General features: G+C 37.1%; 1 protein-coding gene across 1 annotated transcript in view; it reads right to left on the reverse strand.

Moving 5' to 3' along the window:
* Positions 1-1,419: 1,419 nt before the first annotated feature.
* TRIM2 (tripartite motif containing 2) overlaps positions 1,420-25,926 on the reverse strand; it is a 110,255-nt gene continuing 85,748 nt past the window's right edge. The window contains exons 7-12 of the mRNA XM_026454134.1: positions 21,122-21,225; positions 20,711-20,878; positions 13,306-13,474; positions 11,978-12,048; positions 7,477-7,617; positions 1,420-5,906 (exon numbers count right to left, since the gene is read on the reverse strand). Coding sequence (XP_026309919.1) covers positions 5,754-5,906; positions 7,477-7,617; positions 11,978-12,048; positions 13,306-13,474; positions 20,711-20,878; positions 21,122-21,225 — 806 coding nt within the window. The 3' untranslated portion in view covers positions 1,420-5,753. The remainder of the gene's footprint in view (positions 5,907-7,476; positions 7,618-11,977; positions 12,049-13,305; positions 13,475-20,710; positions 20,879-21,121; positions 21,226-25,926) is intronic.

Consider the following 25,926-nt stretch of genomic DNA (forward strand, 5'->3'; position numbering starts at 1 on the left):
CTGCTATTCCCTAGTGAGACTCACATAGTACCTGAACATTCTATACTTAGTAAATATTTGCTAATGAATAAAGCAGTTTATGGTATTGCAAGTATCTGGTCTGTTTCTCCAAGCAGGCTGTAAGCTCTGCGAGGGTACAGGCTTCAGTATTCATCCTGGTATCCCACCCACCTAGCCAAAAGGCTGGTGGACCAAAGGTGCTTAGACATTTGTTTGATCAGTGACTTTAACAGTGAAAAACAGACAGAAGGGTGAGAACATCACACGTCCACTTGAACTTCCAGTCTCCTTAGGCAAAACTGAACTTAGTTCTCTCCTCTGGAAAGGGATGCATCTGGCTTCATGTGAAATGTGCTCCTGGAGGACAATCTCAGATATGCTGAACTAAAACATGGGGCAAGTGGCTTATGGAGGGACCCACCCTCTCTGATTCTGAAAACCTCCAAGGAGCCCATGATGGTGGCCTGCTTGGGTAAAAGAAAAAACGAATGAAGAATGGAAGTAGAATTCACTAATATTAATATTTACAGTTCATTGTCAGCAGTGTCACTTTTGATCTTTTTTTTAAAGAGACAGTCTGCTACTATGTTGCCCAGGCTGGTCTTAAACTTCTGGGCTCAAGTGATTCTCCCACCTCAGCCTCCCAAGTAGCTGTGACTCCAGGCTCTGCTGCCATACCTAGCTCCATGTTAGGTATTTCTAATTTCTGTTGTTTCATCTCTCCTTCCAAGACTGACTTATGTAACCTCTTTCAGAGTTTCCATCTATGCTGGATTTTTTTTTTAACCCTCAAGAAAACAAAACAAATTTTTATTGTGTTCCGTCATTGTTCACAATCACGCCTGTAATCCCAGCACTTTGGGAAGCCAAGGCGGGGGATTGCTTGAGCGCAGGAGTTCAGACCATCCTGGGCAAAGTGGTGACTGCATCTCTACAAAAATTTTAAAAATTAGCCAGGCGTGTTGGTGAGTGCCTGTAGTCCCAGCTACTTGGGAGGCTGAGGTGGAAGGACTGTTTGAGCCAGGGAGGTCGAGGCTGCAGGAAGCCATGATCACACCACTACACTCTAGCCTGGGCAACAGAGCCAGACACTGTCTCAAAAAAAAAAAAAAAAAAAAAAAAAAATAGTAGTCAGGCTTTTCTATATCTATAACTTTCTAAATGTACATGTTCTACATATGCATCAGGATTTCCCAAATTCCTACTTAAGATACATCCTAAATACTAATGGATTATTAATGTCATAGCCAGCAAAAATTTTCTTCAGCTTTTCCTCACTAGTATAAATAGTCTGGTTGCAGTATTGCTATCTTCTACAGATTCCAGGACGTTCTTCAGTTTCCCTTCAGGTAGAGAATATATTAAATATTCACTTTGCAAATGGAGAAATATTAAATAAATAAATATTCACTCTGCAAATGGAGAAAACAAGCTTTATTATAATGATTTGAGATTTTGTGCATGGTAAAGAGATACACATGAATCTTGTTTCTCCTATGTTTCAAGACAGAATTAATTGAAAGTTTCATTGTAGACTAAAGCATCCAAAATACTGTGGTACGTATGTAGCTACGAACATACAAACACTTTGATGCACAGCGTTCATTCTTTTCTTTAAATAGGCAGTCAACATTTGGATTCATAAAAGAACAAATGACGAGAATATATCAGTATCAATGTTAGAGAGTGCAAGACTTAGTGTTCTATACACAAAACATATGAAACAGACCTATAAAGATGGAATGTACAAAATCTAAAAAGAAAACAAAGCAAAAAAAAAACCCTTCATATTCATACATAGGCTTGAAAGTCTATAGAATTAAGAATGATATAAAGAATTCTGTTACCAGAATACACTCCATTGATGACAGAACATTCCCATGTCATAAAGCAAAAGCATTGAGTTTAAGGCTGTGTTGCTTTCAAAAGTTAATGGAAGTGCTGTACATTCATTGGAACAACATAGCCAATTTATTAATCTATTCTAGAATATTAATAGCTTTCATACATTCTCCACGAACAGACCACACAATCACTGCCACACAATTCATCTTTAGAAAGTTTTTAAGATAGCATCATGATTTGTAGCTTACTGTCATTGAAAACAAAACAAATAATTCTTTATACCAAACAAATCTTTGATGGGCACTTAGTTTCCTTTATGGCAATACTAGATTTCTAGTTATCAAAAATATTAAAGTAATTATAAAGTTTAAAACCCTGCAACATTTACAGAAACCAACAGTATTACCACTTTTGCTTTTAAGCTAAATTAGATAATGTTTGCATGAAATAGCTTTAATTTTATCCTACCTGGAGATGTCTTGTTTTTAAATTATTATCAAACTAAAATTACTCCTCCCTTTTCAGAAGCTAGTGAATAGAGAGGATACTATAGAGTTTACAAAAAGATTTTTCCCATTTGAAGTAATCTGCAGATTACCTAATGTTTATTTACTACTTCCTCGAATTAACTAAGTAGGTATTACCAAAGCATTTCTGTTAACCCTTCAGTGCTAAGGATTCATAGGTACTTGCAGTGTACTGCTATTCCAGTTAACTCCGTGTTAGGACATACCCTGTATATTTAGTAGTGGAAGCAAGTGTGTTCTAGCTGCATGGATCTGGAGTATTTATATGCCTCAAATCTAGTCACAGTAAATTAAAATAAGGAAACTTAGGGACTTGTTTAGTTCTGGAGACTAAAGTTTGATCAAAATACTAAGTACCATTAAAAAAAAATGGCAAACAGTCATAAAGGACTTGTAGTCATGTATTTCTGGATGGTCAAGTGACTCTCTGCCTCCCCATGTCCAGCAAGGGGGGGTGGGAGGTCTGTACTGGGAGGAAATACATTGTCACTGACCTTGAAATCCCAACTGGCAATATTTTGCCTTACGTGCCCAGGGGAAATTTGAATGAGTAATTTTTCAGTGCTACTTATCATGAATGTATGACAGGTTCTATACACTTGACAAAGAGAAATCAAACAATAATGGTAGCCCAGAAAAAAGCCACTTATTTTAATATCCTTCTCAGTTTACCAGAAACCACTTTCCATAGAATGTGACAAAATTTCACTTAAATTTTGTCTACTTGTATCATATCAGCAGCACTTTCCCCCAAAAATATGCTTACCAAGAAATACAGTAAATGCACATATGTATCCAAGTGTGAAATGTTATCTATACTTTAATATATATAATCACATATTTTTTGGAAAAAATACAGTGTTTCCTGGAGTGCCCATAGCATGTGTTTTAGCAACACATAGTGGAGCAGGTCTGAATCAAATTATTCTTTCATTCCAGTTTGTGCCAATATTGACATATAAAAAAAATTAGCTTTGTATTCAGTCTACTATTAAGATATCCAGCCTGATAGGATATGATACGATGGCCAGTTAGATTGTAAGTTAATTTCTAAGTTCACAAATATAATTTAAATGTCGTGTAAAAAACCTCTTTAAATCAACTAGTTTTAAGATCAACAGCCTGGGACAGAAAGAATCTAAATAGAAAGCCATTTTTTACTTGTGAAAATAAACTAAAATTAATGTAACCAATTTAAAAAGTTTATTTTAAACAATCTAGACAAGAGTCTAGCCTGTCTTTTGTGAAGAATGTTAGTACATGGCAAAATGAAATTCCCACCCCAGCATGTCAGCTCTGAGGGGCAGAGATTTTCACCTGTTTTGTCCATCACTGTATTTCCAGCGCCTAAAAGAGTACTTGGTACCTTGTGGGTACTCAGTAAATATGAATGTTTAAGTTCAAAGATGTATCTCACTGATGTTAGGAAACAGTGTCTTCATTTAACATTCTAAAAAGTTATTGAATTTTATAGCTTTATCACAGACAGGCTCAAATATTTTTTAAAACTCTACCTAACAAAAAAAAAAATATTAAACCTAAATGTAAATCTTCCTGGAAAAATCTTTTTTCAGAGGCTGATTTGGGCATAATAAATTTAATAGGCAATTTGAAGTAGCTAGATTTCCCTTCTAAATTTTAAGAAGTCCTATATAGAGAATGACTGAATTATAAATTAATAAGCAATAAACATCACATTCATATAATTATACATAGGGGAAACGTTTTCTTATAGTACAGTTCTAAGGTGCTTTCAGTGAAGAAGACCCCAAGTCACCATCAAAAATGTCAAACATGACATCCTATTTGGTAGAACTGAGTAGAAAATTAAACAGTGGAAATAGACCACAGCTTGTTTTACAGTACCAATGACAGATGCATGATTGACTAAATTGTTCTTAACATTTCTCAAAATGCATTTATATTTAAATTAAATGTAACTCAAGTTCAACTTTTCTTTTGACCTGTTGGGTTTTTTTTTCCTTTTTCTTTTTTTTTTGAAAGCACAGAAGGCCATTTTCTGACTAAAAGTCAGCCACCACCATCATTCCTGGAAAAATGGCAAAAATTAAATCTGCTTTAGGGCTTGCTCCACTAGGACGGCTTTAAACTGCTTAGTAAAGGAATGTGCTGAAGAATGGCTGGACGAAGCTTCTGTCTTTCAGAGTGCTGCCTATTTCAATACACCAAAGATTCAGCTATATATATGTGTGTGTGTATATATATATATAATACATTCTATCTTACCCTAATCATGTATACATAGTCCCTTGATACCTCTACTATTCATTAAACAATGATAAATAACCATAACATGCCCTTATCTGTAATGCTTTCAAGATAACACAACTTTGGTAACACTTGCTTTCTAAGGGGAAATCATTTATCAATCACATGCCTTTGGTTGACACCATCAGTCCTCCAAAGGGCTACTTATGGCTCTCTGTCCTAGGATACTGGTGTCCTACTACATGTGCTGACCTTTGCAGGAGGTAAAGCTTTCGCTTTCATGAAGTGGAAGAGGAGAGACACATGTGAAAACATGGTACATAAAACATGACTAACTTTTTTTTATTACATTCCAGTGCAATGATCTGGAGTTAACAGGGCAGTTTGTTTCCCAAAAGGTAGCATTACTTTTGTAATATGCTTTTCAAAGCATTAGAAATTTCAGGTTTCCCTGAAGATGTACTTTGTTTTCAAGGTGAGCCAAAAAGAGGTGGTGAAAAGAACACACAAAAAAGGATCTTTGTCTAACCCAGAAAGGTTGAGAAATTTGCACTGATTCTTAAGTACTGAACTCCAGAGGACTGCTAATCAGAGCTGGGATCATTTTGCAAGACAGCCTTTCTTTTTCTAAAGTAATTTGTATGTAGTTGCTGATAACCAAAAAAATGTCACAAGAGTAATACCTACTGTAAAAGTGAGGTTAGAAGATTCCCTGGGTCTTGTGACCTAGGTTAAATGAAGTATATAACTACAATAGATTTTGTTTTTGTTTTGCTTTTGGAAGCTCTGTGCAAAAGCTACCATTCACAGGATTAACAAATACCTTTACATATGCTAGTTTTTTTTTTAAGTGTCTGTTTGATTTGCAAAATTAGTTTAGCTACATAAATCCTGTCCCTTAAGCCACAGTTCACAGATGTAAAACTGCAGTTTATAGATTCAGTAGAAGAGTTTTTTTTTAACCCTAAAGGTGAAATACAGAAATTGGATAAGCAGTTTTTAAGGAAATTGTTACATTCAGAAATAACCTTGGAAAGTTCACCAATGATTCCTTCTGGCATAAAAATCCTAGTCATAATCTGGTCCCACACTGAGAAATCCATTCCAGTTTATAGTGCAAGACCTTGGAAGCGGGTATCCAGCTGCCCACCATTACTGTAAGTATCGATAGACTTTGAAACAGTGATTTCCAGAGTCTGCAACCACAACATGACCATCTGAAGTTAGGGCCAGGCCTTGGGGGCCATAGAGTGGGTCAGCAGATGTGTTAATGTAGGACAAAAATGATCCACTCCCATCAAAAACCTGTAAACAAATAGGAAGTCAGAATGTTATAGGAGAAGTTATAGTAATACGCTGAACATGAGTTAGAAAACTCTTGATGCTAGTGTTTTTCTGTTTCTTGTTTCTTTTTTTCTTCTTTTTTTTTTTGACAGGGTCTCACTCTGTCACCCAGGCTGGTGTGCAGTGGTGTGAAGACAGCTTACTATAACCTCTAATTCGTGGGTTCAAGTGATTCTCCTGATTCAGCCTCCCAAAGTGCTAAGATCAGCCTCCCAAAGTGCTAAGTGCTCCCATTATGCCCAGTATATATGCTTTTATATTTAAAACATTAGCATAAGCCAGGTGCAGTGGCTTACACCTGTAATGCCAGCACTTTGGTAGATGAAGTTGGGAGGATCCCTTGAGGCCAGGAGTTTAAGAACAGCCTGAGCAAAATAGCAAGACCCTGTTTAAAAAAAAAAAAAAGCAGAAAAAAAAAGAAAACAAAACATAAAAAGGACTTAAGTAATCATCTAGCCATCTATGGATATGTCTTTGCTTTTGTCACTATCGTCTCTATAATCCTGCTCTCCACTTACCTTGCTTTCTCTCCTCTCCCCATCTATTTCCAGTTGGTGGAGTAGAATATGCCATTGGCTGCTAGCTTTCACTTGTATTCCTATAGTGGTCACAACAAATATTGGGTGGGAAGGGCTCTAGATGGTGCTTAAAAAATGAATGAACCTTATTGTTCATGTTAAATCTTCACTTATTCCCACTTCCAGTCTCACATCTCCTTTCCCCCCATCCCCAATTATAAGGGGAAAAAAATCAGCAACTAGATGATGGAAGAATGTTCCTGAGTCATAACAGCAATGAGACAGTAGAAATTATTTTTTCCTTTTTAGAAAAGAGTGGGTTATAAGAAGTCAGTGGTTCAACATGTGAAGTCATGAGACGTCCTCTTTGACTCATGCGTCATTTAGCACAATAGCGTTTTTAAATTCATAAAACAAAACACATGGATTGTAAAAAATCATATTAAAAGATAGCTATTGAAATATTACTAAATTATGATAGAGCAATATGGGTGTGCTTCTAAAAATTAGCACATTAATAAGAAATAGTAATGGGTCTAATAATTACTGTAATTTTGAAGTAGTGATGAGAATAAGTGACAATTCAAGATTTTTGCAACTGATATGATATGAAAATTTCTGTGATTTTTCTTGGTGACAAAGTCATAGGCATTACTAAAATTACTATGATTGTTGCTTATATTCATGATTAAGGGAAATGATAATTTTCAGCCAGAGGTTCATAAAAATAATAATGTAATATTCTTGTTCAATGGCCCCCTTGAATTCTATCTTCAGACCCTTTGCGGTGTCTGTGGGATCCAGGTTAAAACCCCGATTTAGAGGGTTTCACTCTGGTAACATTTTTTCTACTCCATCTTGCTGAGTTTGGTCCTTCTGGTGAGAGTATCTATGGTCCTATGTCCTAACCAAAGGAAAAGAGAAAACTTTCATTCCAGTTTGGGGGACAGCAAATTCTTCACTTTTAACAAATGCCAAACACTCTAACCATATACATTAGCACGTTGATCTACCTGGATCCTGCTGTTTCCCCAGTCAGCCACGATGATGTTTCCATTTGAATCCACTGCTACACCTGTTGGAGCATTAAACTGCCCATTTCCTTCTCCATTTGAGCCAAACTTCAACATGAATTCTCCTTCCTGATTAAACACCTGTATGAAATATTTTTAAATTATTTTGTTTTACATAGAAATATTTGAATCAACATTATGGATTAAAAAAATCTATTTAAGCAGATTATTTACAACAAGACCTATGATTTAAGACTTTCTAAAAAAAGAAAATAAAATCTACAAGATAGACTGCATATCATTGTGGTTCCCCAAATTACTGTATAAATCTGATTTATCGTTTGTTAAATGATCGCTTTTTTTGGCTTATATCTGGTTATTAAATCCTTATGTGAAAGATACTTTTATTGTAAATTATAAAATACTATACAAGTTAGTATGAGTAAGAAGCGCTATAATTTTCAATAATATTATTCTTCCCACCTTTAAAGAAATTGCTAAATTTCAAGAATGGGCATTGTATTTATATTTCTAACAGGATGGATGACCATTAAAAGTTGGATCAGAGAGGAGGAGTTTTTTGTTATGCCAGATGCTCAGAATTTATTATCATTTTACTACATCAACATAACTAGAAAGAGTAGGCTGGACTTCATACTTAGAATGGGAGAAATTCATTGCATGTGTGTGCACATGTGTGGTAGCAGCAGGTGAGAAATAAGAAAAGGGCTTTTTTATTTATCCTCAGAAGATATTTTAGTTCGAGAATTTATATGATCCTAAGGGTTTGATGAATAGAAAAGTAGTTTCTATTACTCTATTTTCTATTACTCTTTTATCTTTCAGTAGAGAGAAGGGAAGCTGTTAGAAGGGAGCTAAACAGAACTCTTAAGCAAATTCTCTAACAGCTGATATGGCCAAGCAGTGGAGTGCTATGGTTAATTACATATTCTTACTAATAAAGTGCTACTAAATATGTATCAATACAGATCACTGATTTTGAAAAAAATGTTAATGTTTAATGATAACACTATAGTAAGCATAATTGTATCTTGATGATTCAGATGATACCTAATGGTTTTGAAATGTCTCCAGGACATTATTTTTAAATTCCATTGTCATGATGCCTAGATGCATAGAAATATTCATTAACAAGTCAGAAAGTATTATGTACAAGGCACTTGGAGAGTAAAGTTTCCTCAAATGTAGAACTGAAAGAGTTCACTATATTTGAGTGTAGATCTTCATTTGAGGATGATCTCAAGACTTTTTAGAGTCACCTGTTGTCATCTCTGATTACAAAAGATCAAAATGACCATTACTTTTAGGCAAGTACCTTGGGAAAGTAGGACACTTCCATCTCTACAGGCAAAACTCACATTACGATAAAAAAGAAAGAGTCATGGCTACTTCCTGAATTAATTACATACTTGCCAAGAAAGCAAGCAACCTCTGTGGTTCTTTAGAAAGGACCAAGGCAAGAACAACCTGCTTTTACTAAGATGCCATTTTTAAATTTTTTTTCTGACTCTTTTTGTCTCCTTTTACATAACACATTCTAGTTTTAAAGACCAATGGGAACATGTTTATGGTGGACACAATTTATTATTCTCTATTTTTTCACTTATTAAGTCCTACAAATAATCTTTTTATTTTTCTTTTCTTTTCTTTTTTCTTTTTTTTTTTTTTTTTTTGAGATGAAGTCTCATTCTGTCACTCAGGCTGGAATGCAGTGGCGCAATCTTGGCTCACCACAACCTCCACTTCCCGGTTCAAGCAATTCTCCTGCCTCAACCTCCTGAGTAGCTGGGATTACAGGCACCTGCCACCACGGCCGGCTAATTTTTGTATTTTTAATAGAGACAAGATTTCACCCTGTTGGCCAGATTGGTCTCGAACTCCTGACCTCAGGTGAGCTGTCCGCCTTGACGTCCCATGGGATTACAGGCGTGAGCTACTGTGCCCGGCCTTATTTATCTGAGTTAATATGTTTTCCTGGACATAATCCAAATGACTCAAGTGGTTTTGCTTCATTTTGGGATAAGAAGGATGCCAAATCTAGTCTTACTTGTTTTGTGATGAAAAGAAAATATATTCTGCAGATACCTAAGGCACTAACTAGACCCCTTGTTAGCACTGACCTATAGGTATGTTTTTTATACTTATCAACAGAGAAGTGACCTGAATTCAGAACTGTTTCTAACTGCCCAGCATTACATGGGAAAGAAAAACTCAAGTATTCCATAAAACTTATTTGGCAATAGTTGTCAAAAAGAAGAGAAACAGCAACAACGAAAGGTTATAGTTTTTTTAAACAAGAAGAAAATTGAGTTTAAATAAATAGCTAAAATAATCTATTTCTACCATACTGAAAACTTGAAGAGTTTTCAGAATCTTAAGAATTATGAATGTTTCATATTTTCTATTTTTCCCGATTAAAATGCCATTTAATTACTTAAAAATTATTCACATGAAAAATTAAGAGGCAGAAGTATGAGCTTAAATAGTTTTTTTTACAGCTTTGCTTTTTACAATAAATATTTAAAGCAATTTTTTTTTTTAAAATCACCTTGATGATAGCCTTTCCTGATTTCAAAATTCTGCTCATGTCAAATACCAACTCCTCTTGGAAGTCTCCCCTGATAATCTTAATTAAGGAAATCTTCTTTTTCCTTTTGGAAAGTTAGGAAACTTTATATGTGCCGATTTTATGAAACTATTTAGTGCTACCTGCCTTGCATTTCAGTTACTTACATATGTTTTAATTCTTTCTACAGTGTCAGCCAGGACTGGTGAATAGGAGCCTTCCCACATACCAATGCCAGTTGATTCTTAAGAGGTTACCTGGAGCACTGGACAGGAAAGGCTCTGAGATCACAGTTCTGCTTAGTAGAAAAGACCAACCTGATTGATTATGACTGTCTTTCAGTTGGGAGTGGGCAGAACCTATGCAAGCATTTGCTGGCCTTTGTACTGTTAGGATCTCATATGGGTTTTCTTCTTGCTGAATGCCCTATAGTTATATGAATGATTCCTCTACAAAGTGAGTGAGAGTAGGAAGTATGAGAACAACCTGTGTTATCCTTTGACAGTTGTGCTCATTCTCCAGGACGGTTATAACCCCTCGGGGAGGCAGTCCCCAGCCCGGTTCCTGCTGCCTCTTTGCTCTCTACTTCTGTCCTTCTTTGGCTATCAACTTTTTCCACTATCCTATTCCTTTTACCAAGACACTTCCCATGGACAGTAGTGTCGGCAGGGAATGCAGATTATCTGCATCTGAGTGTAGCGGGGACCTATGCCACTATGTGAGTATCTCTGGAGAGAATATGGCAGGGAGCAGTTTCAGAAAAAAGCAATAGTGGGCACCTTGTTCCCTTACTCTGATCCCATTTCTGCAGCCCACTGTGTGCTACTGTCTGCACAGGGACTTGGCACCTATCAAAAAGGTCCAAGCCCTCTCCATTTACTCAGGTTAAAGGCTTTCCAGGATGCGGAAAGGACATCACAGAGAGTACCTTTGGGTGTTAAAAATCCTACCCCTTATCTAGCTATCCCAATCATTAGCACTGATACGTCATTATTTTGGTTGCTCAATCATTGTCTCAAAGTACAAACTTTACTCACTGGCATCCTCTGCTGTTTTCTTATTATTTTTCCTTTAAAATGACTCACCTTTTGAAATTTAAATGAATGTATTTAAAAGAAAAACTTTATTATGTCTATAAGTACAAAACAGCATCACTTGATGTAAACAAAAGGTAGCACTAAAATAAATGCATAACTTAAAATAAAAATATCTACAGTGCACTGCCTATGGTCACTGATCATACCTTCAGTGGAACATGCATCACACCTTGAGAAGCTTGATCTAGGATATTACTAAATATTTTCTCATCATTTCAGCAAGTGAGTAATTTGTTTTGAACCATTTTATTATTTCCTGATTTTCTCATAATAAAGTTCAAATCTCTCTCCCCTGGTACCTAGTAAGAAAGATATACTATGGGTCACTGTTTTCTAAAGAACACCAAACGTGTGAAAGCATTCAAAGAAGTATAAAATATATGAATGTATGCTAGGGTTATCCCCCTCCCCATGCCATCTGTTGCTGTAACAGAGCCAAATACCTAATTTTTTTAAACAAAAAGATGCAGAAAATTGAAAAAGTGATTTTAATTTATTGACGAGCCACAAAATATTAAGCTTCAGAAAGTTCTGCCTCTAAGTTCAATGAATTGCTTTTTAAAATTTAATTTTCAAGTCCTCTTCATTTGCACCAGTTTCAAATTAAGCAACTTATTGCCACCACATTTTGTTCAATTTTCCAACTTTCCAAGGTCTGTAAGTCCAAATTAAAACCGGCATCTTTGAGCAGAAGCAAAGTCTACTCTTCTGGTTAACTCCCTTTGGTGCCATATGTAAGTACTGCATTATTTTCTCGCAGACCAATTTCTCCATAAAAGCAGTTAAAAGTTAACAACAACTCATGTGCTTATAGTACCTTGACAGAATGATTATGGAAATCTGTAATAATAATCTCATTATTGCTATTTACAGCTGCAAAATGGGGACCTGCAACAAAGATGGAAAAAAATACGTGATGACTACAACAAAAGTGATTACATATAGCAGTTCCTGTAACAATCACACAATATATTAACTTAGTTATTTAAGAAAGTACAAAGAATCACAGACTCAGTCTTTGAAAGATCATTCAGCCAGACCTCCAGCTCCAGATAACATGGATCCTATATTATTCTCTGCTTGTGCCAGTCTATTCTGACTCTTTCCCAATCAGGCTGGGAGTTCTAGCAGCGCTAATGAAGTGGGAGGAGCAGTAAGCATCAGAATTCATTCTCCGTGCCACCATCTGAAAGTCAATCTGCCAATTGTCAATTGAGTATCTGTTAGTCATTTTAGAGCCCTCAGCTCCCACTGAGGAAAGACGTGACAACTCAGCATTGGAAAAGGGACTCCAATATGTAATTTTAAAAAACTTGATCAGCTGGGCATGGTGGCACACGCCTATAGTCCTAGCTACTTGGAGGTCTGAGGCAGGAGGATCACTTGAACCCGGGAGGTTTAGGCTGCAGTAAGCTGAGATCATGCCACTGCACTCCAGCCTGGGTGACAGAGCGAGACCCTGTCTCAAAAACAAAACAAAACGAAACAAAAGAACAGAAAACCCACACTATAATTCTGGGTGACATTCAGAACCTTGGCAGAACTGGAGACAAAGCACAAACAAATATTATGCAAATTAATACTAAGTGCCAAAAGAATCCTTTCAAAAAGAAAATTAATAAGCTATTTTCAGCCTCTTCTTGCAGATGCAAAAACCTAAATAAGCTTGTGACTGCAAAGTGCTACACCAAAGAGACGTAAAACAGACTGCCCTCCTTAAACCTAGCAAATATTCTAGACTCCTGTTCTCTTACAATAACCTAGAAAGGTGAAAAAAAATTCTCATTCAGTGGCTTTTTAAGCAAAGCTACAGCTAGGCTGAAACGTAGCTATTCCCTTGTTTTTCAAATACTTTTATTTTAAAATTTATACCTTATTTAACATGAATATTTCAAAGCTAGACTTCTGAGTTGTGAACTGCCACCAATAAAAACCACACATGGACGACAGCTCAACTTACTGCCAGGTGGGTGGTGGTGACTGAGAAGCAACGAACCATGCTTTTACTTAGATTTTATCCCCAGCATCTTTCCCAAAGCCAGCAAACACATTAGGTATGCGGTGTCTTCAACATGCTCCAACATCATGCAAATGTGAGCAGAAGAAACATAAAAAACGGGGTTTACATATTACCATCGAGTGTACCTGCAAACTGCCTGTCCCCATTTCCTCGGCTACCAAACCTGGTGACTATTTTCCCGTTTGGCTGGAAGATAAACACGCAGCATGCTTTGTTGTCCACAACAATAATGTGCCCATTGCGGTCCACAGAAACTCCTTTCGGTCCCATCAGCTTTCCTGATCCAATTTTTGTCTGTTAGAAACAAGCACAGAAATAGAAGTAGAGTATAGAGTCAAAGTTTAAACCACTCCAGAACTTGAAGATAAACACTGTTTTGGTCAACATTTACCTGAAGGTTCAAGCAGGTACACAGCTACTCGTACATCACAATGAACTTCTGTCTTAGAAAACTGGCTTTGTCACATCCATTATCTGCTACTGATATCTACAGAAATCCTTGTTCTTTTATTTATTTGTTTTTTTGAGACGAAGTCTCATTCTGTTGCCCAAGCTGGAGTGCAGTGGCACAATCTCGGCTCACTGCAACCTCTACCTCCCAGGTTCAAGCAATTCTCCTGCCTCAGTCTCCTAAGCAGCCGGGACTACAGGCGTGCACGACCATGCTCGGCTATTTATTTTTTTGTATTTTTAGTAGAGACAGGGTTTCACTTTGTTGGCCAGGCTGGTCTTGAACTCCTGACCTCGTGATCCACCCGCCTCGTCCTTCCAAAGTGCTAGGATTACGGGCATGAGCCCCCATGCCCAGCCCTTAAAATCTTTATTCTTGAAAGAGATCACCACCAAAAATAGTCTAGGATCCCCTAAACTGGGGTCACAATTCCCTGCTGAAGAGGCAGTGTGGTCTGGTGAAAGATCACTGGATTATGACTCAGAAGACTGATCTACTTCCATTGCTTGACTTAAACACACCTGGAATAGCACAGATGGATTTCATTTCCTCAAACTTCAGATTCCTTATACATTAAAAAATGTCCAAAAAATGACAACTCAACAACCCCCAGTGGCATTTTTGGAAGATGTATTAAGTAGAATAAAGTAGGTAAAGGGTTTATTGTAGAGTGTAGCACAGCAAGCAGTCACTGTAGGGAAGCCGTCACTGTCATTGTTATAGATCATAATTAATATCAAAATTGCTCAAGGACTTCATGTCTAAAACACCAAAAGCAACAGCAACAAAAGCCAAAATTGATAAATGGGATCTAATTAAACTTAAGAGCTTCTGCACAGCAAAAGAAACTCCCATCAGAGTGAACAGGCAACCTACAGAATGGGAGAAAATTTTTGCAATCTACTCATCTGACAAAGAGCTAACATCCAGAACCTACAAAGAACTCAAACAAATTTACAAGAAAAAAACAAACAACCCCATCAAAAAGTGGGCAAAGGATATGAACAGACATTTCTCAAAAGAAGACATGCATACAGCCAGTAGACACATGAAAAAATGCTCATCACCACTGGCCATCAGAGAAATGCAAATCAAAACCACAATGAGATACCATCTCACACCAGTTAGAATGGTAATCATTAAAAAGTCAGGAAACAACAGGTGCTGGAGAGGATGTGGAGAAATAGGAACACTTTTACATTGTTGGTGGGATTGTAAACTAGTTCAACCATTATGGAAAACAGTATGGCGATTCCTCAAGGATGTAAAACTAGGAGTACCATATGACCCAGCCATCCCATTACTGGGTATATACCCAAAGGATTATAAATCATGCTACTATAAAGACACATGCATACGTATGTTCATTGCGGCACTATTCACAATAGCAAAGACTTGGAATCAACCCAAATGTCCATCAGTGACACACTGGATTAAGAAAATGTGGCACATATACACCATGGAATATTATGCAGCCATAAGAAAGGATGAGTTTGTGTCCTTTGTAGGGACATGGATGTAGCTGGAAACCATCATTCTCAGCAAACTGTCGCAAGAACAGAAAACCAAACACCGCATGTTCTCACTCATAGGTGGGAAGTGAACAATGAGATCACTTGGACTCAGGAAGGGGAACATCACACACTGGGGCCTATTATGGGGAGGGGCCAGGGAGGAGGGATTGCATTGGGAGTTATACCTGATGTAAATGACGAGTTGATGGGTGCTGACAAGTTGATGGGTGCAGCACACCAACATGGCACAAGTATACATATGTAACAAACTTGCACGTTGTGCACATGTACCCTAGAACTTAAAGTATAATAATAAAAAAAAATTAAAAAAAAATTGCCAGGCATCTCGCATTGAACTTTATGAGAATTAAGTTCTCTTTGGGCGGGAGTCACATGTGTTTTATTCACCTTTGTGTACTCAGAGGCAACACACTTCTTGGTGCATAATAAATATTCAATGAATATTTGTTGAATACATTAATTTTAAAAGTCTAGCATTATTACAGGGCAATCATGATGATTAAATGGCTCCACTTTTTATCATATTTTAAAATAGTGGAAAAGCATTTGATTTCTATCAATCATATACCGTATTTTAAATTTTATTCCTGTTCCTGAGTAGACTGTGGTGTGTATTTAAATGTCTATTTGCCGTGAGATACAGGTCTTGTACCTTTACTTTTCTTTCGATGACTTGAAGTTCTAGACTACATATAAAGAAGTGCTTCACTCATTCACTTATTTATTTCCTAATTCTACAAACACTGCCCAAGCACCCACTATTGCCTGACGCTGTATTCTAGGCATATGGCAAACAAACACAAATAAGATGTAGCTCCTGCCCTCAAGTATGTCTCAGTCATATTGCAGGGACAAACATGTCTACTATATCTCTTTAAAGAGTCTGGTATTGAGTCTTCATTTTAATATACTTGGGAGAATTCAAATAGGCCATCTAAGAAGGCATGTGAAGTGATAAGTTGATGAGGCCACAGTAGACAAGGAAGGAGAAGGAGCACCCCAGGTGAGGGAACAGCAGGAGGGAATATATGTTAAGTCAGGGAAACTGTAAGAACCACAGTTCTCTCTGGCACCCAGGCTTGACGTGTTGGAGGGAAGCAGATCTATGTGTTTTTATGAAAGAACTCTCCGCCTGGCATAGTGGCTCACACCTGTAATCACAGCACTTTGGGAGGCTGCAGTGGGAGGATCACTTGAGGTCAGGAGTTTGAGACCAGTCTGGCCAAGATGGTGAAACCCCATCTCTACTAAAAACACAAAAATTAGCCGGGTGTGGTGGCAGGTGCCTGTAATCCCAGCTACTCAGGAGGCTGAGGCAGAAGAATCACTTGAATCTGGGAGATGAAGGTTGTAGTTAGCCGAGGTTGTGCCACTGCACTCCAGCCTGGGTGACGGAGCGAAAGTCTGTCTCAAAAACAATAGCAACAACAACAACAACAAAAACTCTCGGACATCCTATTAAACAAATTAAGGTAGGGAATGATGAGTGTAGTCTGGGTCCACATGTGTTATATGTGTGCATGTATGTACATAGATTTCTGGAAGGAAAAGTGAGAAATCAGCGTCTATATCTTAGAAAACCCCAAAAGTTATATTCTCATAGGTTATGCTTTAGCCTTCTTATTTTATCTCTCTATACTAGTGCTGTCTGATAGAAATATAATGTGAACCACATACGTATTTTTAAATTTTCTAGTAGCAGGATGGGACTTTTCCATGATGGGGACTTTAGACTTTATATGCTCCTTTTATTCTTCTAAGTTTATAAATGACAGAGATTCAGATTTCATCTCTTTAGAGCAAAGGAACACAATCACTTAGGAAAGAAACAGTGGTTTTCTTGGCAAGAGAAACTGCTGTGTAAATTTGATTCTGCTTCTCCAATCTAGCCCCAAGATCAAAGAGGCTATAACATAATGGTGGGTACAGAAATAGCATTTGTTCTTTCATGTCTAACTGGAGGGTAAGTCAGCAGAGATCAAAAGGAAGAGAAGGCACTTCCATGATTAAAACAAGGATATTATTACTACTTAACATGAACACTTGCAGTTGCTTAGATGATGACTCAACCAAACAATATCAAATGGATAATTATCTAGAATAAAAAGAGAAAATAAAGGATTACTTCCATTCTATCACGTAGTGACAACTAGGGTAGATCTGAAAGAATAACTTAAACATTGAACCAAAATTTCTTTCCACTTCCCTTCATCACTCCTCGTTTAGTTGCACTGGATTCAACCAAGTGAAAGGTAAGAATCCCTGCATTTCCCTGATTGTGTCAACCCCGTCTTAAACAGAATAGTAAACAAACAACAAACAAACAAAATATATAAAAGTATATATAAAAAATATATATAAATATATAATATATATTATATATTATACATATGTATAATATATATTCTATATATGTATAATATATATTATATATATTATACATATATATATATATTTTTGTTTTTGAGACAGAGTTTCACTCTTGTTGCCCAGGCTGGAGTGCAATGGTGCGATCTCGGCTGATTGCAACCTCTGCCTCCCGGGTTCAAGCGATTCTCCTGCCTCAGTCTCCCAAGTAGCTGGAATTACAGGCACCCGTCACCATGTTGGCCTGACTGGTCTCGAACTCCTGATCTCAGGTGATCTGCCCACCTCAGTCTCCCAAAGTGCTGGGATTACAGGTGCGAGTCACTGAGCCTGGCCCAGCAAAAATATTTTAATCCTGCCTTTGGAATGGTTTAATCAGGGTATTTAACTCAACAAATAGGTCCTTAAATTGAACAGGAAAGAGATGAGATATTTTACAGTAAGGTGGCCAAAGGTGTCTCTGTTTGTTTGGATAGAAAAGGTTTCTAGATGGGCTGGATGATCGGAGGCAGTGGGGAAGACAGAATAAATTTTGAGGAAGCAGAGAGAAATAAAAATTAGGGCTAATAAACTGGTGAATAAAAGAAAGAAAAGGAGATAAGATGTTACATCTCTGGAACTACTAGGAATAAATACAAAGAGTCTATACTGGTGTTAAACGTATGTCTTTCTCAGCACCTGTTTAATTTTACTGAGTCCCACAACAGAAGAAAATAAGTATTTCTGCCTATACCTGTGGATATTCCACTTGGATGAACTCCTGTGAGGGTCCTAAAGTGTTTTCATGTGCTATCCTTTTACCCTTTGGGTTTTGATCAACACCTATCATAGAAAAGGGTATTGCTGAAACTACACCACCTCCACTCCCCCAATCCTCTAGGGGGCATGAGTGTTCTTTAGAGTTTATTCCCATTATTACCCTTAATATTCCAACTCTAAGAACCCAGTTCTTCTAAGAGTGTCTATTACAGATAGACTATTGAACCGCTGAACAAAAAATGCTTAGAGAGCCCTTCTTCCTTAGACGTAAAACTCCTGTCTCCGTATGTGAACCTATTTTAGTATTAGCTTCTGAATTTACAAAGACAGATCACAGTTTTGCTAGAGTATAAAACATAAACAAATGGGTTGCCTTCAAACTATATAAACATTTTCAAGATATTCAAGATATAAATATTCACATTAAACTTGTCATATTTGGGTATGTCTTACCACATATACAATTATTAAAATGCAAAAAAAAAGGGGGGGAAGAAGTTAGAGTTACAGAAAGTCAGGAGATTTTTATGCATATGTGGTCACCATACAGAGCCATTAAATTTCTAGTGGAACCAAAAATTCAAGGGTGATTGAAGAATTACATGCAATATTGTGGAATAAAAAAATGACACCTTTTCAGTCTCCAAAATTGACAAGATGCTGCCTCACACAAAATAGAGGCTCAAATCTGAGAGTTTCACAATTATGTAAGTAACTCATTTAATAAAAACAATGAGGGGACTACAGCAATCTGAAGACTTTAAAAAGGAAAATAGAAATTCTTCCAATAAGAAACCAGTGAGTACACTTTGAATAATCTTTAGAATTCCAGAATGGATTATGAAAAGCAGCATCTCCAAACTCCTAGACAAGAAAGTGATGACCACCAGGTGCCTGTGTGAGGACATGAAGCCCAAACCATAGCTGACCAAACAAGACTTCATTTTCTTGGACAGGGTTACTAGCGGCATGGAAAAGAACATTCATTTCTTAGATCTTTATTTTGTATATGGCACATAAAATCTCATTTAGTCTTTGCTTAAATCCTATGAGATAGGTCTTTTTTTCTTTTGTGACAGGGTCTTACTCTGTCACCCAGGCTGCAGTGCTCTAGTGTAGTCATGGGCGACTGCAGCCTCTAACTTCTGGGCTCAAGCAATCCTCCCACCTCAGCCTCCCAAGTGGCTGGGACTACAGGCCTGCGCAACCACACCTGGCTAATATTTTTTTATTTTTTGTAGAGGCAGGATCTTGCTGTGTTTCCGAGGCTGGTCTTGAACTCCTGAGCTCAAGCAATCCTCTTGCTTCAATTCCAAAGAGTTGGGATTGCAGGCATGAGCCACCATGCCCAGGCAAGACAGATCTTTTTTAAATCAAAATTTTAAATTTAAGGCTATTGAAGCTCAAGGAAGTTACGATTTGCCGATGGTCAAACAGTAATAAGCTGGGATGGCAATGGGTTGATCTGAGTTAAAACTCATGTTGTCAACAGAAATAGAAGCCTCCAGTAGGCTGGACAGGGAAATATATAAGGCACAGTGCAATTGGCCCTTACAAAGATCTTTGACAAGATGTCTCATAATTTTCTTATGAACAAATGTAGAAAATGGGCAGGCTGATACAATTCTTTGATGACACTTCATAAGAGAGATTTCTGTTATCACCAGAGGGCTTTCTACTCTTTGGTGATTTGGTGAAGACACTGAGTCAAATCTGTATTTGCAAAAAGCTGATGCTGGGAATGATAGCAAATATATCAAACAATGGGATCCCTCAAAGTGTAGCTCCACGTGCATTTTCTCTGGAAATTCAGCCTTCATTTTCTTTTCTTTCCAGATCCTATATTATACACTTTAACAATATGTTTTCAGATTGTATCAGTGTGTATGACTCATTAGAGACTGACATAAATTGTTTTCTGTCATTTCTTGTGTATGAGTCTTTTTTCCAAAATGAGCCTGTACATTTTTAAAAGGTGGAAACTATTTTTTACAATTCTGTTCCTCCCATATCATCTGTTATAGGCCTGAGAAAGTAAAAAGTACTTCCTAAGTGACAACATGTAGACTCATTTGAGAAATATAAACTGCCTCTTAATAATGCTTTTCGAAAGCTTGTTGTTTTTCATTGAATTGAGGTAACAGGACCAGTTTCCCTCTAAATCTATGGTTGTAAAGAAAAAAGTGACCGAGCAACCTAATTGCTTTAAAAAACAAAGCCACATTTAGGATATATATGAATAGACTTATGAAATTATCACTGTTACTCTCACTTCACAAACTTAGATGTCCAGATCTCTTTGTGTATAAAGAATTGTTGAATGCTGCATGGCATCTCAAAAAAGAAATACACAATTTCATCTTGTATTTCCTATTCCTCCTCTCCATTGTTTAGTGAACAATTAGTAGTTAATCTTACCTTAAATTTCCCATCGGAGGAGAAAATGCTGACCCATTTATTATCATAATCGGCAATGATTATGTCCCCACTGGGATGTACAGCCACTCCTGTGGGCCGCTGCAGCTGCCCCGGAGAGCGTCCCCGTATGCCAAAACGACTTTTGAACTGGCCGTCATTGGAAAATATCTGTGAAATAAATTACATTCATTGGAATGTGAACTAGCACAGGCATCACTGAGGAAGACATAGGCAAAAACATCTGCCATATATACAGAGATCAGAACATGCAAACTCTATTTGAAGAAAAGTCTACATGCACATAAGCTTTTCTCCTTACACCATATATCTTAAGTCTGAAGTAGGAAAATATGTAACTATACCTATTTTTATCAATATAAGTAGTTAAAGGTATATAATTAGGGGCTATACCTGCACACATTGGTTGTTACTGTCTGCAATTAATATCTTTCCACTTGTAGATGCAGCTACCCCCTGAAGATTTGTAAACTCTCCTTTATTTCTTCCTTTGGTACCTAAAATAAATGATAAAACCGTAAAAATTAAGCACTAAAGGGTTAGATTTCTCCGTTTCAGCAAGAGAATAATTCAGATTTCCATAGGTAGATGAGAATGCATTGTTTTTAAATATACTTTAAAAAAAGGGCACCCTCCCTGCTCAATGACCAAATCCATATGCTATTAAACCTCTCTCCCTGACCAATAGTCTCTGCAAAATCACTTTTTAAAGCAAATGTCAATCTTCTCTTATTAATTTGTAGCTGCATATTTTTAAAAGGTGGAAACTATTTTTTATAATTCTGTTTCTCCCATATCATCTGTTACAGGCCTGAGAAAGTAAAAAGTACTTCCTAAGTAACAACATGTAGACTAACTTGAGAAATATAAACTGCCTCTTAATAACTCTTTTCAAACGCTTGTTGTTTTTCATTGAATTGAGCTAACAGGACCAGTTTCCCTCTAAATCTATGGTTTAAAAAAAAAAAAAGTGACTGAGCAACCTAATTGCTTTAAAAAAGCCACATTTAGGATAGAAACATGTTTAAAATATTCTTAGATCCCACAAAGACATCCTAATAAAAACTAGTATGGCCTGCCTTTATCTGACATGGCTTTCCCGCTTTACCCTATGCCACTGCTATCTGCCAGGTCTGTGCTGCCTTGGGCATGGCATTCTCAGAATGAACATTCTCAGCCCTGCTCACTCTGCCCCTGTCTTCTATCTTTGTGGACCTGGTTTGCATTTGGGGTGTGGGGGGCATTTGGGATGGTTCAGACTCAGTTTGGGTCCTGCCATTCTGGGTTTTAGTGGGAGAAGGGAACCTGGCAAAGGGGCCCTGCCCTGAGGATATGCAACAGGAGAGGGGCCTTATTTTACAGTTTTGCCAAAATTCCACCCTCTCACTCAGCAGCTCTTGGAAGAAACGTGGACACTTGACTTTCAGTACATTTAACAAACCGAAGGCCACAGATGTTATAAAAACAGTAGGCTGATTTTCATATTACAGATTTACTTAGAGATTATTTTCAAAGATTCAATATATCACAGGCTGGATATTCTTCCTGAAATTATAAAAACATATTCTCACAGGGTGCTTTGTAGATTAAATAAGAAAGGCAAAAGGAAATTCATTAATCCAAGAAAATATTTCCACCCATACTAGATACTTTTTTTGATTTGTTTTCTTTTGTTTGTTTGAGACAGGGTCTTGCGACATTGTCCAGGCTGGTCTCAAACTCCTGGGCCTAAGCGATTCTCTGGTGTTAGCTTCTCCAGTAGTTGGAACGATAGGTACATACCATAATAACCACCACACCTGGCCATACTAGACTCTCTTTTAAAAGAATAGATGAGGCAGAGAGAAAAACAGCAAATCATCTACAGGTTAACAGACATCTGGTTTTGTTTCAAAGGAAGTTTTTATAATTTATTTCAATAAGATCATGTAAATATTAATGAATGGAAACAATGAATTTTGCTCAAAAATGACCATGAAGAAAGCTAAATGTTTCCTAGTTAGAGAGAGAGAACCATTCTTCACGTTTATAATTTCATTTACATTCAAAAGAGCAATTTGGGCTGGGTTCAGTGGCTCATGCCTATAATCCCAGCACTTTGGGAGGCTGAGGTGGATGAACCACCTGAGGTCAGGAGTTTGAGACCAGCCTGGCCAACATGGTGAAACCCCATCTCTACTAAAAATACAAAAATTAACTGGGTATGGTGGTGTGTGCCTGTAATCCTAGCTACTGGGTAGGCTGAGGCAGGAGAATCGCTTAAACATGGGAGGTGGAGGGTGCAGTGAGCTGAGATGATACCACTGCACTCTAGCCTAGGTGACAGAGCAAGACTCTGTCTCAAAAAAAAAAAAAAAAAAAAAAAAAGAGCCATTTGCTATTTTGTTTTTCGACATCAATGCAGTGCCTTAGGAAAGGGTAGACAAGGATGCACTGGTGATGGCTAATGTCAAACACCTGCTTAAACACTGTTTGGGAATAGATTTCTCTGAAACAGATTTTTGGGTTTAGGAATTGAAATTGATGGATTAAACTTAGAATAAAATCAACAACAAAACTGCTGGGCAGAATCATCATAGATGAGCTGGTTCTCACCATACCCATGTGGTGGTCAGTTCATTGAATCATGGACCCTATCAAGTTTACTCACTAACTCTGCATCTCATCTACTAGCACCAGCGTGAAAGAAAAATTTGAGATCCAGATACTGTCATATTTTAATCCAAATGTATCAGAAGAAAGGATCTTTGATACTTGATCCACATAGAATCCCAATAACATGCATGAATATGGAATCAATGAACATTCTTGAAATGGCGAGTTGTTTCTGGTAGTGGGGAGCAGGAAAGGAGTGGCTGGCCCTCGAAGGGGATATGTGCCAACATGGTTGAAGATAAGGAGAGCTTGAGTCTGTTGCCCACATGTAAATTAAATCACAAGGTTGGAGGAACATCTATTTGTCTAACATTGCTTATATGTTTTTGAAAGAAACTAGATGAAACAGGCACTGCCATTTTTATTTTATATTTGTTTTAAAACAAGTATTATTTTTCGTCTTTCCCCCATGTCTGAATAACAGCTAGGTAACAGGTACAGCAAAACAGATGGGCTAGAAACAGAAACAATTCTAAAATGCTCAGCTTAGAAATACTTTTTCAAAGGTGGTATGGACAAGCCAGGGTCTCAGGAATAAAAACTTCATTTATGAAAAACATTTTATAGGCCAGGCATCATAGCTCGTGGCTGTAATCACAGCACTTTGAGAGGCTGAGGCAGGAGGACTGCTTGAGGCCAAGAGAGTTCAAGACAGCCTGGGCAACACAGTGAGAACCCGTCTCTACAAAAAAAAAAAAAAAAAAATTGATAAACACAAGCATGGAATTAAACAATGTGAGGAAATGAGGACCAATTAACTGAGACTGGACCATAAACCAAAGAAGAAGTGATTCTGTATAAAACTCAGACTGTTCTAGATTCTTGCTTATATAAAGCTAAAAGTGCATCCAGGGCTTAGAGGGCATACAGGTAGGGGAAAAGAGATACTGAAAAAAAAAGAGAGAAGGGGTTAAGAAACACCCAAACAGAGTAGATGAACACTGATTTACTGTCCTTGTGGTCCAGATAGGGACAAAAACTGCCTGCTGCTCTCCTTCCTCTAACCTTTTGTCTATCCTGCTAGAACGATGCCTTTCTATTCAGAAGACCCTGCAGGCAGTAGCAGCTGATAAAAGGAAGAGAAAAAAACAGAGAAAATAGTGCTTTAGTACTAGTCAAGGAGGTGTCTTAGTCAAAAAGAGTCTGTTTTCCTTTTGAAAATATGGACATGATGTTGGAGGAGGGAAAATATGAGCAAAAAATACTAACACTTTTTGTTCTTTACAGAAATAAACATACATTTTTTCAGTGTGAGTAGAAACGGGCAATAGTTGCATTTTGGGGTATAATTTTAAAACTTGGAAAGATATTTAGTTGGATGCCATAGTAATATACCATTCAGAGCAAGGAGAAGGAAGACTCTATGCCTAGCTTGAAATGCATGTGAGATGTTCCATACCTGCTAATACTAGGTCACAAGAGCAATGGACTGTGTTGCAAAAGACCACACTGCTGGAAAGAGGTTCCATGACCTCTGCTGAACTCAAGGGCAATGTGTTGGTCCAGCTCTTATTCTTGGTTTGAATTTAAGGAGAGCTCAAGTCTGTTGCCCACATGTAAATTCAATCACAAGGTCACAGGAACATCTGTTTGTCTAACATTGCTTATATATTTTTGAAAGAAGCTAGATGAAACAGGGACTACCATTCTTATTTTGTAATATTGTTTAAAAAAAATCTTTTCTTTAAGCTCCATGGCTCGGTTTCTGAATGGCTGGTTGGCATTCCTGGTAACATCTCCTGATTCTTATGGACATCTTTTGTCGTATTGGAGATTATTGATTATTATTATTTTTTAAACTCTATCTGAAAGCACAGCAGGATCAGTGCATTACTCCTGAAGATTAAAAGGACACCACCAGCATATACTTGGGAGGACAATTGATGCCGACCATTTTCACCAACAGTTAAACTAGAAATATCTTGATGGTGATGCAGCACTATAGCATATTGTCATTATGCTGAAATGTTCAAGTGTTTGTAAAGTGTCTTAAGACAATTCCAGAAGTTAGAAATAATTTGGGATCATGCCTTACTCTTCAAGCTTTTCACTACTCTATTTCTACAAGAAGAGACTTGTAGAAAGTCTCTTCTCTCTCTCTAAAGTATTCTAAATATATTTATATTCTAAATATATTTTAAATGGCCATCAAGAACTATTTTAAAAACTAGTGCTTTCATAACAAATATAAATAACACAAAACACATATAATACTTATAAAATCTTTTTTATCTACTTTAATGTAAAAGATTTCATTTGATAGTTACATATTAGCTAGTAAAATGAATAACAAGAATTTTTAAAGTAACTATAATCAATTTGACAATTATTCTATAATTCCATAATTAAACCATTTTGTTTTTCCAGATACAAGTCTAGCCTATGAAGCACAAAATGAATTTTTAATTCAACAGCTTCTCACCCATATTCTTCCTGGTCACTTCCACCTACCCCTCCAGGAAGATTACAGAAGGTGAACCCTTAGACTGAAATAGGGGATCAATAAACACAGATTTCCTCTCACCACCCATTCCAACTTCATG

Source organism: Piliocolobus tephrosceles, chromosome 3 (genome assembly GCF_002776525.5).
Source record: "Piliocolobus tephrosceles isolate RC106 chromosome 3, ASM277652v3, whole genome shotgun sequence".
In the NCBI taxonomy this organism is placed as follows: Eukaryota; Metazoa; Chordata; class Mammalia; order Primates; family Cercopithecidae; genus Piliocolobus; species Piliocolobus tephrosceles.